General features: G+C 45.0%; 1 protein-coding gene across 1 annotated transcript in view; it reads left to right on the top strand.

Annotated features, from left to right (window-relative positions):
* The window catches only part of LOC142767828 (uncharacterized), a 28,417-nt gene extending 17,381 nt beyond the window's left edge, over positions 1-11,036 (top strand). Inside the window, exons 2-5 of the mRNA XM_075870066.1 lie at positions 1,824-2,046; positions 5,065-5,224; positions 5,322-5,474; positions 10,987-11,036. Coding sequence (XP_075726181.1) covers positions 1,824-2,046; positions 5,065-5,224; positions 5,322-5,474; positions 10,987-11,036 — 586 coding nt within the window. The remainder of the gene's footprint in view (positions 1-1,823; positions 2,047-5,064; positions 5,225-5,321; positions 5,475-10,986) is intronic.
* Positions 11,037-17,928: the final 6,892 nt, after the last annotated feature.

Genomic DNA, 17,928 nt, shown 5'->3' with positions numbered 1-17,928 from the left:
AATGTCAGCCTGCACACTGGTGCCTCTTATCCCCGTTTGTCTGTTACATCAGTGTCTCTTGTAAAGGGGATCAACTGTGCTACCTTTTTTTTCGAATGTAATGAGTTCTTTTTCCAGATTATTGTTGTTTTAAGGTAGAGCCTCACATTTCTATCAAATACTGAAGATTCTATTTTTCCTTCTAGATGCTATGAAGTCACTCCTTGTGTTACAATAGAGTGAACACTGTTATGAGAAAAGCTACTTGATGGAGTTAACTCACTCCATATTGACTTAACACACAGAATTGGTGAAAACTACACTCCATTCCTGCTGCATTAGGAATAATATTCATTTGCATACTTCTGTTTCTTTTGTTTGTTTGTTGGCTGGAGGTTTGGAGTATAGGGTGGCCAGAGGGCACTGTGTAGTCTTTCTTCATCTTCCCAATTTTGTGAACATCAATTGATAGCCGTATGGGAAGCAGCCAGCATGCTGAAACAGCGGTGCAAGCATGCAAGATGTTCACCATTGCATGCAGTCAGTTGCTGTGAGCAACCTACTGCATACAATTAACTGCGAGTGGTGCTGCACTATGTGTGCCTCCTGGAAAGCTGCAATGGTAAAGTGCCACAATCGTATAGTAACATGGATAACATCGCAATTTGTTTGTTGAATAATTTTGCAACAGAATCAATGGAGTTTTGGATAAATTTGTGTATTTGCCTGGTTCATCAAAGCTACAGAGTCAAATGTGGTATATACTCGCGTATTATGTGTACTTGTTTTGTCAATCCGGTCATGTGCGAAGCTAGTAGGAATCGCTGGCCTAAAAGCTCAACTGGGAATATATGTTGCAGGCGCTGTCACAGCTGTCTCAAAGCGGATGGTCATTTGTTTGCTAAGCCTGTTCAAATGCCCCCATTTTCTTGAAGTTCTTCCGAACAGTGCTCACAAAAGCCAGTTCCCATGACAGGGTTATACCAGAGAACATAAGTACTCTCCAATAATTGTCGGGAACCCAACGTAAAGTAAGATGCAGACAAGGAAGCGCGATGCCAACACAGTGCTGTGTGTGTCGCCCTTCATGTGTGTGTGTGTGTCCATTCCTTGTCCCAGTCTTCTATTGCGTTGTGTTCCCTCCGATATCTAACCAACACACCCAAGCTTCTATGCTAAGTCTTATTCAACGCACTCTTCTGCTGGCTCCCATACTGAATATTGCATGTCGAAGAACTCCACGCTGATGTGCTTAGCGGTAGCACGGTTTCAGTTTTCTTCGGTAAGCTTTATAACAGCAATCTGCCTCGTATATAATTATTGTAGCCTATCACAAGGAACGGTAAAAACGCAATGGCCAGATGGCGAAACAGAAAAAAAAAAGAGTGCGAAAACCTGCCTCATCTAGTTGATGTGACAGGTCCTCGCACGCGTTCAACATATCTGTGCTGTGTCTCGGGAATACATTCTTGCCGTGAAAGAGGTGGGAAGATAGGAGGCAAACCTTTAGGCATTTCGGACTACACATAAACAGGTTTCGGTTTTCAAGTTCGATATTCTAGGGAAAGCATAAAAGTTAATGGAAGAAGGGACCTTACACTCAGTCCATTTTGTGTAAGACTGCACTCGCCTGCTCGACAAGAGATGTGCCTGACCAGAGCATCATGAAGTCAAATGTGTCTGTGTGTGTGCTGGCAAGGTGGCTCGGGCTGGTTGGGGAGGCCAAAGTATGCGAGCAAAAAGTTTCTTGTAGTAAAGCAGGCTGGCTAATTATACTGGTGAGCAAATTATGTGAGGATGCAAATTGTGCGAGTAAATATGGTATGTACTCTTGTATGTTTCAGCTCTATTGCTACGGATCGGATCCAACTAGGCATCCGGCAGCAACAAAGAGAGGTTCTGCAGGAGGTGCGACAGCTGAAGCACGAGGTACGGCTCTTGTCCGTGCCTCAGCACGCCCAGCCAGCACAGTGCCCCTCTGACCTTCCCCGGCTGCCTGCTGATACAATTGGAGAAGTGGAGGCAGCAGAGGCAGCTGTGCAGAGTAAAGCTGTGGCTGTGGCTTTGGTGTATAATTCTTGATTTTTAATATGCCTATGTAACATGCAGAAATTTAGTACTGCTTTAAGATACTGTGTTTCGGGAAACAAACTAGTCAGGTTATCTCATGAGCCACTGTACTACAGTCGAATATGAATAATTCGTAGTCAAAGAGGCCAGAAAATTTGTTCAAATTAAAAGAAGTTCAAAATAATGAGTTACCATAATTACTTGAATCTAACACGCACCTTTTTCCGGTTAAGAGAGTTCATAAATCGCATGTGCGTTAGAATCGAGTACGACAAAAAAATGAATATGGTCATTCTACAGCCATCGCCACTTACAAAATGGCCGCCCCCTACGTGCGTCGGCATGGCACGTCGGTCATTTCTGCCTATGTGTTTGCCATGCGCGGCACTTCATACGTGTGCTGAGGAGTTCGTCATCTTGTAGTACATTAGCATCGACGGCATGGTAGGGCCGACTCCAAAAACTCGACGAGTGCACCACAATGCTGCTTCTAAAAGAAAAGTCGTCGCGTGTGCCGGAACGGACAGAAACCGGGCCGCATCGCGGTCATTCGAAGTTCCCGAAACGTGCGTGTGGGACCGGCGGAAACAAAAGCAGAATATTGTCGACAGCAAAGATTCACGCAAAGGCTTCAGTGGACCACAGCAGGGTCGGTTTCCATAAATTGAAGACCTGCTCGGCGAGTATGTGATTAAGCAGTGAGCGGCACAGCGGCCCGTGACGACAGAACTGCTCCAAGTGCAGGCTATGCAGTAAGCCTTAGAAAAAGGGCTAATGCAGAGCCATTTTAAAGCGAGCAGGTGCTGGCTAACGAACTTTATGAAGATAAAAGGCTTTTCCCTCCGAAGGCGAACGGGCATATGCCGGAAGTTGCCGGAGGAGTAAGAAGAAAAGCTTCAGAGTCTTCAGAGGTTCCTCCTAAACTTGCGGCACAACAACGGCTACCTGCTTTGGCAAATCGGAAATGCCGATCACACGCCCCTTTACTTCGACATGCCTGGCACCACAACCGTCTAGGAGAAGGGGGCGAAGCAAGTTTGTGTACTGACATCGGGCCACGGTAAAACTAGAGTGACAGCAATGCTCTGTTGCACGTCAGATAGGCATAAGCTTTCCCCGTACTTCATATTTAAACGGAAGACGCTCTCAAAAAAAGTCGTTTTCGCGAGTGGTGTGATCAAGCGGGCCAACGAGAAAAAAGGGTGCGCGTTGCAACCGATGTCTTAGTTTTTTTTTTTTGTCATGGAAATTGGGCGCGTGTTACAATCGAGGGCGCGGTAGAATAGAGTAAATACGGTAAACGAGCGGAGGGCTCACCATGCAGTGATGCATGTGCATGGAGTTTTATTCACAAATTACAGGACATCCGTCATTGATTAAAGTAGTCAATACATGTCTGTACAAGTTGGCCTTGCAACGAGTCAACAAGTTTTGCGTGCAGTTTGCAAAGCATTTGTACTTCGGCTTCAGTATTCTACTGGCAAAAGAAGTTGCACGCGGCAATGTCCAGTTCTGGCACTCTTCGAAGACAACTGTGTTTCCACTGTTACCATCTGCGCTGCAGCCGGAGCGTGGCCAGCACATGATGAGAATGGAGGAGCGTCTCCACCTGGAGAAAAGCAGATCGGCATTCGAGAGAGAAACACTCCGCGGCAGCTTTTTTTTTTCTCTCTTCATGCGCGGTGTTGAAAGGAGAAGAGTCTCTACATAGCAGGGACGGAAAACAGGGAAGCGTGACACCGGCGCGTTGCAGATTGGCATGAGAGAGCCAACTCTCTGCGACAGCTTTTTCTCCCCTCTTTCTCTTCATGCGCAGTGTTAAGTGGAGAAGGGTCTCTACGTGGCAGGGACGGAAAAAGCCGAAGCGTGGCACAGGAATGTCGCAGATTGGCATTTGGCAAACATTCCACCGCAGTCTTTTCTTTCCTTTTCTTCATTTTCTTCTTCAAGCACAGTGATGAGGTGTCTGAAGTGCCACCGCAGGATTGGGCGGGGTGCTGAGAGCATTTTCGTAGCGCGGTATAGCTTTGATAGGACCACAGCGTCAGTTCGAATTAAGTGTGTTGGAATTAATGAGATTTGACTGTATTTACTATAGTCTGTGAAGTCCGAGTGAACTGTCCTAAGCTAGCAGACGATGTAGGCGGCATTGTGTGTTTGATGGGCAGTGACTAGCAATAGCCTGCTTAAAACAGACATTCAGTAATTTTGTTCATTTATCACCCTATTTCGTGTCCACTGCGGCTCTCTCTACTTTGAGCTACAGTTCACCCTGCCTTGTGTTAGCCGATTTCTTACTTTTTTAAAAATCTAACATGCACCCAATTTCGCAGTGTGAAGAAAAATGCACCTTTGTTTATTGTGATGAGATTTTTATAGCGACATGCCTCTTTGTTGGCTATCACAAAAAAATATAAACAGCAAATGGTGCGACCATCTAGTGCGACCTTTATTTTTCTATCAGTTTCATCTATGACCAAGATTTGGTCGCGCTAAGGTTGCCTCTTAGTACGCCTTGATCATGTTCATTTATCTTGTTGTGCTCTGCTTACAATGCATTGATTAAAAACATGTCCAAGCTTCTTTTTGAATTCCACATATTTTATCGTTTTTCACGTGTAGAAGCTACTCCTGGTCAACATTCAGGCAAAGACATTGTAACCACGAAGAAACGTGTATTGGAATTTGAGCACTGTACAAAGTAATTATACTATTTCATAGCTAGAATCAATATTTATTAAGGGTTATAACAGTGTTGTATTTGATTTCATAACAGCGAAACTGCATTCAGAGAAGGACTCTGAAAGGTTCTCACACTGAGTGTGAGAGGGCTGATGTGGAAACTATTTTAGGTCAAGTGAGTTGAATTTAGCGTAAAAAAACAATGAAATGTTATGATGCCCAAAAATTCAAGGTGTTGTTTTCAGTGTCCTCTTCTTGCAGATTTTTATCATGAAAACATTTCGATGTGCTGTTGCGTTTACCCCATCTATGCTTCTTGCATTTTTTTTACAGCGCAAGCACCTCCTGCAGATTGGGGGACGTGGCCTCCGAGAAATTGGTGTGAATGCCATGAAGGCTGTATTGGCACATGACGTGCAAGTGCTGTACAGCCTTCATGGCAGAAAAGGGAAAAGGGCCTTTGTGAACCTGAGGCTCTGTAGATTAGTGACAGGTTAGACTTGTTCATTGTTTTATGTGTGTGTACCCTTGTGTATTCTCTGTACTGCAGTGCTTCATATGTACTATGGTATTTCTGTTCTTGTATGCAGATGTCATCTGCCAAAAAACAAGGTGCGACCAGGCGGAGGCCCTCAACTTTCTTAAGAGGTGGCTGCCAGGGTCTGGTGATCGCTGTGGGGGCAGGAAGCGGCACTTCAGAGAAACATTTGTTGTGGAGCAGCCTGATGATCCCCACTCTCAGAGTGCAGATTATCGGCTGCTCGCGGCAGCTGGCTTCCTGCCCAGCCACAGCAGCCAGGGCCTTGACAGCACCACTGTCACTGTGTCCCCAACGCAACCTGACCTGCAGTAGAGCGGGCCTTTTTTAGTTGTGTATATATATTTTTCAATGTGCACATTTTTTGTTGTACCAAATAAATAAAAAAACAGAATAAATAGTCTGCAGACTGTCGGTGGTGCACTGTTAGGCTAGCTTATGCTGATTCGGAAGCACCATCACCATGTTTTAGTTACAAAAAATGCTCTAAACTATGAATATTCTCGATTACCATGTGGGGGACATATGTGGGGATTGCAAGTGGGGGACATACGCTTTCAGCATTTACTTCCTAACGACTTTTTTCGATCTGCTGTACCAAATACGAGTACCAAATAAAGCACTCGCTATTGCAAAAGATAAATTGGTAAAAAAATAAACTACACTTCAAGTGTTAGCAAAGGGAACGAGGTATAAAAGATGAAATAGATCGAGTAACTGCTTTCAGTTCTCGGCATTCAATTTTCTGTTGCCCCAAGTATACAGGGCTGCAAAGCTACAAGAGCGGGTCACCGAGGCATATTGTTTAAATCTTTCGGTAAGAAAAATTCCCTACTAATAATGGTTACATAATGGCAAGCCAATCAGTAGCCAATATTCGTCGTGCAGGAAACATCGGTGCAATAACGGCATTCGATTGGCTGCAATGTGGCCCTGGATTGGTCCAATGTCGGTCGTACATCCTTAGCCAATATTCGTCGTGCAGCAAACATCGGCATAAAAATGGCATGTGATTGGCTGAAATATGGCCCGATGTTGGCCGAACATTGGCAGCTTTGTCGGCAATACGATGGGCCTTCGTCGGCCCAATGTTGGTTGCATACTGGCTAAAACATCGGCAAAACGTCGGCCCATCATTGGCTTGAACGTCGGCCCGACATTGGAAGAAGTTGCACTTCCGGCGTCGGCCCGACGTCGGTGCCGATGTTAGCCGATGTTGGTCCAAGAATGGTCCAACGGCGGCGTGCTGCCTGGGAAGTCCCAGCGACCGCCCACCTGGTTCACCGGAGGAGAATAAGGTGGTGTATTCCCTACCAGACATGCAGGCAAACTACCCGGCTGCCACACTGGGCACATGGTCTAGAATTTCAACGCAGTCCACGGCTGCTGTCAACTGTGACGTCCCAGACCCGTCGTGTGATCCCGCATTGCATAAAAACGGCTCTCGCTCAAACACCGCTTCGAATGATCGACGTACGCCTACGCATTACACATCGTTAAAAGCCGGAGAAAGCCATCTGTCGGCGCCCTTCGAGAAGGCTCGCACCTACGCTAGCCATGTCACACCACGGCTATCCACAGCCCACGACTCGCAACTCGGTCGCCGTCTACACGACCGACAATGTGACTGGCTCAGATGTTGTGGAGCCACCGACTCCGCCGTTACCTACACCGTCGACAAAATACCTGTGTCACCCGCTTAGCCCGGCCAGGTTCTTACCACCAGCAACAACTATGCCCATCGAGAGCTACAGGCCGGGCTGAATGGCGCCTGCGCAAGAACCAGAACCACAGCCGACGCTGTGTGTTCAAGTTCAGACGTGCTGTACAGCAGACTTACTCGGTCCCCTACTGATTTCCACGAAACTCGGCCGTCTCGCTCGCTACTCCCAACAACGTGCAACGTGTCTGCGTCGCTACCTCGTCAGCTTCGCAGTTCCTATTGTCACCCGCCAGAGACCTACTGGTTGCCGATAGTCTGTTCGCGTTGAGGACCTGGACTGCTCACGGACCCTATTGCTTCTCGACTTGCACACTTATCTATATACGCTCGCATTGTTTTCCTTCGTGTTCATTTCTGCGGCAGGAAGAAACCTGTAGCATCATCATCATCTTCTTCATTAATCATTATCATCATCATTATTTATTAACCACCAACCAGTCCACGCGCCATGTGTCTCGGATGCTGGCAGCCGCAGCCACTCTGCTTTAGCCCTACGAATAAAGTGGCGAGACTGGGACGACCCCACCGGCCGCCTTCAAATCTCTTCTCGTCTCACTCTTGCTACAGGGCACATTTAGTGTAGTCTTTCTACTAACGCACTGCAATCTATGATTATGAATTATTTTGCTATAAATGGCCGACATGTACAAGTGTACAAATACAGTCAACTTGTGTGAGTGATCTACATTGTCATTCATCAGCTAAATATCTACCGCACATGTGGTTAAAGTGCATATGTGGTTACTAAACAGATTAGAACGTATCTGGAGCTGACCTACTTTGTTCAAATAATTCCACACAAACAGCCTTCAGGTGCAGCTGTGTTATTATGGAAAGTGTATGCAGCAATCACCTTCCTTTGCCTGACATTTATACATAAAACCAGCAACAAAATTTAAATAATCGTAAAAGTCTCATGATTGCTGGAGCTGCACCTGTTAGGCACCCTTGCTTTAGTTAAATTAGGTGTTAAAAAAAGCAAGCAAGACTAGCCCCTGCTAGTATTGAACAATGAAAGAAAGATTTAATATGCACGAAATTCACCTTTTGGCAAAGTTTTCTCCAGATGTTTTACCTAGGCTACTCTTTATTGCTTCCATATTACGTTTTTATAATATGAATTTGATCAAATCGGCTCACATTTTTAAACGAGATATGTACCTAGACATTTATTTCAAAGTATTCACAACATCCACAAGTCTCTGTTCATATAGAGGCAGCATTATCATTTGATTTATTGCTCTTCATGTTTCCTGTGAAATATTTAGGTAGTTTTGTCTCTAACTGCTGCAATATTGCTGCAATAATGATTGCTACATTCTGTACATTACTCAATGGTGTTATGCTGTCTTGTGTAAAACTTTTCTGCTGATATTAGCCCCACCATGGCGTTCTAGTGGCTAAGGCACTCGGCTTCTAGTCCACGGGTCGCGGGATGAAATCCCGGCTGCGAAAAATGCCTTTTTAGTGAAGGTGAAATAGCTGTAGGCCCATGTGTTCTGATTTGTGTGCGTTTTGAAGAACTCCTGGTAATCGGAACTTCCGGAGCCCTTCCCTACGGCGTCTCTAATAATCATATAGTGTTTTGGGGACGGTAAACCCGCATATTGAAAAAGAAAGCGTTAGACTGAAACTACTCATTGGAATAGTCGGCACAATATAAGTTCTATAATGCATAAACAAACTTGTGTGTGTGGGTAAACGTTATCTTGAAACTGCTCAGAGAAAGACTGCAAACTGTTTGGGTCACACAGAATTCACAAAATCAACACTCCAGAAAAATACATGCCACAATGCAAAGACCTGATTCCAAAAATAAATATGTAATAAGCTTCAAGCAAAACTCCTCCTAGTTTTCAAAGTTCCACCATTATTTCTTAGAATCACAAAAAGCATTGCAAAGTGCATGGCTTTATAAAAGACTTGAAACAGGAGCTGCAGGTAGTACATTCGAGTATGGAGCCAGCCGGCAGCATACACGACACCACTACCTGATGTCTGCTTCTGTCTTCTGCATAAATTTTACAATCGTCAATGCTATTGAGCTCTCATCTAGAAAGACTTTTTCGAGAGCTGTTGCAGAGCTCACCAGCAAAAGTATTCATCACACTTTCTCGCAACAATATACGGCTGTGTTTGCAGGAACGTCGAACGTTGTCGTTTATGTAGTTTTTTGTGCGATAGCCTTTATATAAATATTCTTGGCAGGCTTTTGCCTCATAGTCAGCATAATGTTAAGAAATAAATAAAATTCATACCTTTTCTACTGGTGGGTATTAGGGCGTGAGCGGACGCAACAAAGGCGGTTGAAGCAGAGAAAAAACTTCATAAATCTTTCAACCGCAAAGGGGGGGGGGGGCAGGTTGCGGCGCATAAGATAATATCCCATGGCGTACCAGGTCTGCCTTTTATTGCTCCTTAAGCAGACGAAACGCCCCGCTAATATTTCCTCGGACGAAGGAGTGTGGACACCGCAGGAGGAAGGGGTGAACTACTCAAGCATAATTTGCGCACTTTCACATAGGGGCGTGGGCCATAGCAAGCACTGGTGGGCTTGCTATCTACAGATATATTACCATACATGAAAACGAAAACACTGAAAAGTCAAGTGTTATGCGAGAAGGGGCAGATAGCTGACCTCCGAAATGCGTCAATCAGAGAAGGGGTCAAAAAATTACCACGCGCACACTGAATCACCATTAGGTCCAACGTGTTGCGGTTTTAGATGATAAATTTATTGACTGTAGGGTAAATCATCAGTTTCAGTAACGGGAAACCACACAAAAATGAATTAATGAAAAGCTTATCAAGCAGATTACTGTAAGTAACTCTGTGGTTCACTCCATTAACCCACTGCTCGAAACTCATGTCTAGAGCATAGCATCTCACTGCAACCAACGAAGCACCAATGATTACTCGTCAACATTCCATGAATACATAGTAAATGCCTAAGAGACCATGAGAACACAATGCACGACCATGAAATCTGAAATGGTTTATTTATAGAACAAGCTAGGCCCATCTGCGTCGTCAAAGATGCCCCTGGTAGTATTACTGAAGAAATAAACACCAATTAGGAAGACGTAGAGGTCATGACGACATTCGTCATTGAAAGATCTAAAAGAACACAAAACTATCTAATAAAAAAGCAACGTGTGCTGTGCAGGAAGGCGATCTCTGCTTCAAATCCTGATTACTGGCCCATTCATATGCTTATGACACTTGTTTTTTTTTGTGGAAGTCTCGTGTGATTTCTTTCTTTTCATTCATTTGGTCAGATGACAGAATACGTGATTATACAATGATAGTATATAACTGCTATAACAACTGTGATCAATCAAACGCACCCGCAAAACTTAGAGTGAACGAGCTCTTACTCTCTCGTCTTGGTTCTTACGCTATGGGCACTTGTAGAATATTACATCTATCGCAGCTTGATTTCTTGCCAAGCCCGTACCTCAACGCGCACTAAAGTTCTGGGACAAAGTTACTATAGTCACCTCATGGTCACCTTGCGGGCATTATCGGCTTAAGATAGACGAGTTTAGCTAAGGTGTTGTTTGTATGGCAGAGTGAGGGCAAATGGCAGTTGGCTATTCGTGTATAGGAAAGCTAAGCTAACCGCAAAATCACATGGTATACGCGGTGTTTACTCGCGCACTTCTAGTGCTTGGGGCATCTGCCACAACAAAAAGGTTAGGTGCGCCATGTTTTCTAAACAAACCTGTCATTCGTAGTGTCTCGATAGTTTCCATATTGTAGGTTGCACGTACACTACTGACACCACGAACTGACGAGACAGTGCTGTGTAGCTGTTATTCCGCTTCCCGATTTCACCGACACATAAGGATGATGAAAAAATGAGATGGCATTCAAGGGAAAAAGGAAAACTCACAGTCCGTTATTCGTTCTCTTAAAACGACTGGAATGCAAAAACCATCGTCGTCTATCTCAGCAGCCCCGGCACAATTCAAAAGCTTTCCCCATTTTACAGGATTTGGCACGGCCTCCAAGATTGTCGAATCCCCACCCGATTCCCTATGATCGGACGAACTTTGACTATAGTTCAGGATGCGTTGTGGGAGCGCTCCGTGAGCCCGTGGCGACATCATTATAGGTTCGGAATTTTGGCTATCTGTGCCATTATCGGTCCTCATAAGGTGACGTCATCATGTCAACATTTTTCGCGTCCCTCACATCTGAAACCGCGGATTGCAAGACGCCGCTGCACGAAGACAACACCAATGGTTAAATTCCAGTTTAATGAGGAATTCTATGCCTTCGCCTTCAAACGTGCTTCAAGCATGCTGATTATTTTCTACGGTGGATGTAGCTTTGGCAGCTCTAATTTAATTACCAGTCCAGCTTAGTGGGCAGAAAGCCAGTGTGACCGGAAGCGCCTATTGCACCCGCCATTTTGAGTTTCTTTTATTGATTGCGCTATGTGTCCTGAACCTGCTCACGCAGCTAAAAACTTCAGTACAAGTTGTCTATAGATGCGACAAACCACAATTCTATAAACTACGATGTATTAAGGGCCTAGGTATTTCATTCCTAAGACGAATGCTAACGCTAGCCTAGAGGTTCAGGAGGAGGCGCATGAGGAGGAGGAAGAATTTTATTAAGAGAAAAAAATAAGTACAGGCAAATACGCTCGGGCTTCCGTCCTCAACTTGCTGCAACTAGCAGCTCGCTGGGCCTGGTCAAGAAAAAATGTTTGGCTCTGTTTCGTCTCGTCCGCAAGCCAAGCCTTACAAAGCGTGAGTAACGTGTGCGTGGTTGTTTAGTAATATATGGGCTCTCTATCTGTACGTGCCTCACGGTGCACTCGCATGCTATACGGCAGTATGTTGGTATGCCTGAACACCACAAACAAATTTAGGTAAATTGTGTGGATATGTGTAGGCCTCATGGTGCACTCGCATCCTATACGAAAGTGTGTTGGCATGTCTCAACACCACAAACACATTTAGGTAAATCGTGTGGAATATATTTCACCTATACAATAAAATTTGGAACAGCTATCGGTTTGCATGCGTCTCCAATCATGAATATGTTCGCTATCCAACTCCTTATGTGAAAGGTCATACTCTCTTTATCGCTTCCCTAAAGGCCGCAAGAAGGAACACTGATAGATACTTATGAACAACTTACTTAAGCCTTGCATGGTTCACATGGATGACTACTTGCAATATTCGCAAATATGGGAGCATATGAATAAGTCATACACGTGAAAACGTACGAATATAGCTCTAAATAAATGTCCACAAAGGTTACCTCTATCGTTGTGATTCATTGCTATAGCGCACATGTCAGAAAACAAGGCACCATATAACAGAGTCTCAAAAAAAACACATATGTTCAATATTTCGTGGGCCTATGTGTCGTACTAAATAACCGATAGTTAAATGACAAAACGATTGCCTCAAAGCATTCCTTTTCGAGCTGCTGTGGAATTTAGCGTCAACAAAAAGACGAATTCCAACAATGAAACGTAATAATGGCGTATTCAACTAGCGGGGGCATTGTGCCAGCATTCTGACGTATACTGCAGTATGTTGCGCTACATAGTCGTGAGAGAGGAGACAGTAGCGGATGCACGAGATACACCTTATAAAAGCGCGAAAACGGCAGAAAAGCAGCATTTGTACGAAAAAAACAATAAAATAAGGAAAGTATTCAAGCCTATATCATGATATATGGTGAATTTGGCGCATTTGTAAGCACTGCAACTTTGTCGCACAGCGAAGTATAAATTGAATTCCTTAGCGGCACACTCCAGCGCTAGCAAATATGGGCGAGCTTAGGAGCGCTGTGCCTCATTCGGACGCACACCATCTGTGATGTCAGTTTCACTTGTATCATTTATCACAATTTTATGATCACACTTCAACCGCTTCTCTTGCTTTCATTCATACTGTCGAGTAGCAGCCCCGAATAGTGTCTCACAAAATACTTACTCGAGAGTTTCACTCACAACTTGTGGTTGCGTTATTAAGACGATAGTCTCTTTTGGGGACCTGCAATGCAAAACCTTTAGTCTGCATGTGTGTACATCTGTGTGTTTGTCTACCCTTAACGGTATTTTAAACGGCACCAGACGATACCCCAAATCGCAGCACCCATCAATATTGCTCAAGGTTCAGCATTCATACTTGTGGTATTGTCAAGTACAAAGTAATATTCGCACATATATAAGCCACCATAACAACCCGTCGATATTATGTATGTGTGTCTTTTACTAGAAAAGGCATGCATAAGTAATTTTAAGGACGGTAGCGCTTATCACGCTGTGCTGGTCATGCAACGCTTGCACGAAAAGGCAAGTGTTTCCAACACTTCGCTAAAACGACACGGTGGCGGCACCTACCCGTCGCTTTGCGTTCTACACCTTATCACCTCCAGGACGGGCGCGCACGCTGCGCGCGTCGTTTTCCAAGATAACTGCCAGATGGCGCTCATGTCTCACGTGTGACGTGACTTGATGCGCTCATTTGCCTCCGCTGCGCGCTCGTGGCACTGTAACGCAGCGCCTCAAAAATATCACTCAGAGATTTTCTTGCGAAGCACATCAAATAAATGTCTTATTCACTCTCTTCAAACTAAAGACTTTCGTGTTTTGACGATATTCGCAGTGTAACATGCTGATACGAGGTGAATTTTTCTTTGTCTTTGTTGGTGATCCCTTTGTCATGCGGAGTAATGCCGAATATTACGCTCATGCAGCGCTGTGTCAAGCTTGTAGCAACTAGCCCAAAGCATTGGTTTACTGAGCATTCTTACACTACACCCATCTGAGTCACATAGCATTATTACTCTTTTGTTTTCGCACTCTTATTTTGTACCCAGGGCCGGTGGAGTGGGCATGGGGTGACGCTGCGAGGGCGCTGGGACTTATCTGATTGTGGTGTAGCATGCAGCCGCTTCGTGCCTAAGTTAGTTATGGCGCGTTGATCAGCGCTACAACTTTGTGACTAAGCGAAGTAGAAATCGATTTCTTGAAGGACACGCTCCAGCGCAAGCAAAGACGGGCAATCTGAGGAGCGCTGTGTTTCATTCACGCTGTGTTTCATTCACCATCTGTGATGTCAGCTTCACTTGACCTGTTTCATCTATAACATTTTTATAGTCACACTTTCACCCTTTCTCTTGTTTTCTTTCCTACTGTCGAGTGGCAGCCACGAATGGCGCATAACAAAATACTTACAGTCGCGAGTTTGCACTCACAAGTTGTGGTTGTTTTTTCCTTGTCTTTGTTGGTGTCCCCGTGTCATGCGGAGTGTTGCCGAATATTACGCCAATTCAGCACACTGTGTAGCTCGTGGCAACTTCCCCAAAGCTGTGGTTTACAGAGATTTTTCACACTGTACCCGTCTGGGTCACAAAGCATTACTACTCCTCTGTCTTTGCAGTCTTATTTTGTAGCCACGGCCGGTTGTGTGGGCGTGCGGTGACGCTGCGAGAGCACTGGTACTTATCCTATAGCACTGCCGCATAGAGCCGCTTCCTGCCTAAGTTATCGATGTCGAGTTGATAGCTGCGTGGATGTATCCGCTGATTGTGTTACCAGATCTCTCCCTTTCGCCCCCAAGATGTGCAGAGCGTTAGCTTTGGCCTTTATGACTTGCCTTCACGTAAACGCGTAAGACATTGCGCCTGAGCCTTCCCTGATTTCTTCCGGGTCAGCGCTCTCAGAGAGACGCCAAGATTGGCGAGAACACGAAAGTTATTTGAATTATCCAAGGCCGGCGCCTTTTGTAAAACTCTTCGGACACGCCTGACTGACTGACGGATTAGGAAGAGTTGTTGGCCGTCGGAGTGGCTTTCTTTGTACGTCAAGGTGCCCCGCACAATGTTCCAAGGGTCTCAGATTCATGTTGCTTAGCACTCCCCACGTTCTACATGGTGCATTCATGCCGGCTTCTCCTCCAACCGTGGTTTGCCCGGCGCCACAAAATCATCGCTGCAACAAACTACAGAGCTCATTCGAACGTAGGACTCAACGTCTACGTGCTGTGCTGTGTCGTGCATGTTGTGCAGCGCTGTTATCCTTTGCCAGGGGACGAACTAGGCGTGCCTCTTCTATCATTCTTGGGTTGAGAAGGAGGTGATGTTTCAACTTCCGCTTTTGAAAGCGAAGGTGAAGATGGCATTTTCATTGGACTGCCATGGCCCCCATTGTTTCTTTTTTTCCAGCAGGGAATTCTGGGCAAACAAGAAAGAAAAACGCGTGCGTCCAGACGCTCCCGACAAGCTCCTTGAAGCTCCCTTGAAGATTCCACCGAGAACTTCCATGTTGTTACCACCAGCACATAGCAACCCTACCATCAAAATGTAAATATTGTAAATAAAAGTTACTGTTAACAGCTGCGGCCTCCTTTCTGCGACATCTCCCCGAGACTTAGGCAATCTCCGGTCCTCTGGGCAGGCCCTTGGATACATCAACTGGTGGCAGCGGTTGGATGGCCCATGCTTGACTCGGGCCTCAACATTATGATGAGTGATTGGCTTTCTTTGAGTTTTGTCATGTTTCAGCTTTTCGAGTTTTTTTAAAATTAAGTCTTTAGCTGCCATGCTCCAAGCTTGCAGTAATGTTACCGTGCGTGTTGCCTTCGCTCGTTCGCTTCCACGTCACAGTGGGTAAGAAAGCCCTCACTCGTGAAGGTCATAGATTTGGTAAAGAAACTAGAAAGACCAGACCTTGTACTACTGCGTGAAGAGCTCGGAATTAAAGTGGGGAGAGATGAGAGTGAGTCGCAGATGATTGGGGCGATTCGGGAGTACGGTGCAGAGGTTGACAAAATTCAGTTATGTTGAGAGGAAGTGTAAAGACTGGTAAAAGAGGCCGAAAGAAAGCGAAGATGGGCTGATGAAGACATAATACTTGTGAGAAAATTCGGCAGATCCCACGTACCTGGCAATCGACGTTATGCGAAGCATGTGGAGAGAAGGTGACCGTGTTGGAATTTTTTTATGCAACGACACGTCATAAAATGATGGTAAATATAGGTACAAATATTGCACGCACAGACAAATGTTGAAGGGTTGCAGATGTTTTATTACCAGGTGTTCGCACTTGCGCAACGATGCCAACTTGAACGTGCGTATTAGCAACACCAGAAGCTTATATGAAGCGCTGATTTTCAAGAACATGCTGACGTGTACATTGCTACATAAATCAACTTCAGCGCTTATCAACTCACCACAACTGACGTTATCCCGACGTGATGACTGCATTAAAACAGTACACATATAATGTTTATAAAATTGAGTAGGCAGCACTGCGAGCACTATTGACGTTTCCCGAAGATTAGCGTATATTTGAAAGGTAGTTCCAAGACCTGGCTTAGCTCTTATCCCGACTTCTGATTAAGTATGTTCTGTGTACTTACTGGTGATAATTTGATTTATTAAAGAAAAAAAAACCTGGCTTAGCTCTGTGGTAAAATGCTTCATTGCTACGCAAAATGCGTGGGTTTGATTTCCGCTGAAACCCTGACATTTATTTTTTTTTGCATTTCTCATGTCGACACTACAAATTTCGGGTATTTCTTAACGCTTATGCGTTAAAATTGTTCACGCGTGTTCTCGTCATTCCTGGGTAAATGCTAAGTGTCAATCACCTGCGGCACATACCCTCATACCTGCTCGTGAATATGTGCCGCTTTCTGGCGAGAAGTGTTTGATGACGAGCGCTACGGGATTGTGACATTATTGATGTCTTGACCAGTGCGTCATAATTGTCAAACCATCTTACGCCCGCATGCAACCATCTTACGCCCGCACCGTCTGGCCCAGGAGCTGTCCCCCGTTTCATAGATTGTAGTACTGGCTTTACCTCTTCAACTGATGGAGGGACGTGCAGAGAATCAGCAGCTTGTCGAGGAACGCGAGGCAAACCTCTAAGCATAGGCGGTATTATATCACAGTTTGTGACAATATTGATGTCTTGACCAGTGCGTCATATTTGTCAAACCATCTTACGCCCGCATGCTAATTTTGGTACACGCCAAGTTTAGGAGTTGACCACGATGGCACACAAACGTAAATGGCTAGATAGATAGATAGATAGATAGATAGATAGATAGATAGATAGATAGATAGATAGATAGATAGATAGATAGATAGATAGATAGATAGATAGATAGAAATGGTCAAAGTCGCCGAAGATTTCTGAGAACTGCTTCGCATTTGAAAAAAAATTAGCATTAGGAGTTTATCGGGACGGAAGTAACATGGTTGACGGTATAATATCCTCCGAAAAGGTTAGGTGGGCAGATGAGATTAAGAAGTTTGCGGGTATAAATTGGCACCAGAAAGCACAGGACTGCGTTAACTGGCGGAACATAGGAGAGGCCTTTGTCCTGCAGTGGACGTGGTCAGGCTGATGATTATGATAATTATGAATATTATGATTATCTTCTAATAATATAACGAAAGACAGTCCTGCCAAATCTACAGCTACAGTGTGCCGCTCAGACAGCGACAAACATAAGTTGTTTAAGGCTAAGCCGGTCATGTGCCACCGTTCCCAAGAGCCGGGTCACATTGCGATTGGCTGCTGAAAGCCCAAAAGCGTTCTGTTTTTGATGGACGGCTGCGACAGTGATCACGAACAATCGATGCTGCATGTTAAGGAGTCAGTTGAGGACACCGCAACAGTCAGCCGCAACACTCAATACTGTATATCCCTCCTTCGTGACAATTGAGGTAGACACAAAAAAACGTGACTCCAACAGCAAGCAGCTGCTAAGAAAAATGCCTGTTTGGCGTTAGCCCGCGTTGAGAGTGTGGGACCATTCATACTCCTCGCAACAGAAACTGCGGTGTCCCTAAACCTGCCCGAGCATTGTCCCTCTCAAAATGACGCAGATATGCCTTTAAAGGGCTATTGTTTTGGTGACAATACGGTAAAATCTCTAACTCGTCCAACAGC

Source organism: Rhipicephalus microplus, chromosome 7 (assembly GCF_043290135.1).
Source record: "Rhipicephalus microplus isolate Deutch F79 chromosome 7, USDA_Rmic, whole genome shotgun sequence".
NCBI lineage: Eukaryota > Metazoa > Arthropoda > Arachnida > Ixodida > Ixodidae > Rhipicephalus > Rhipicephalus microplus.
This window is presented reverse-complemented; position numbering and strand designations above follow the sequence as displayed.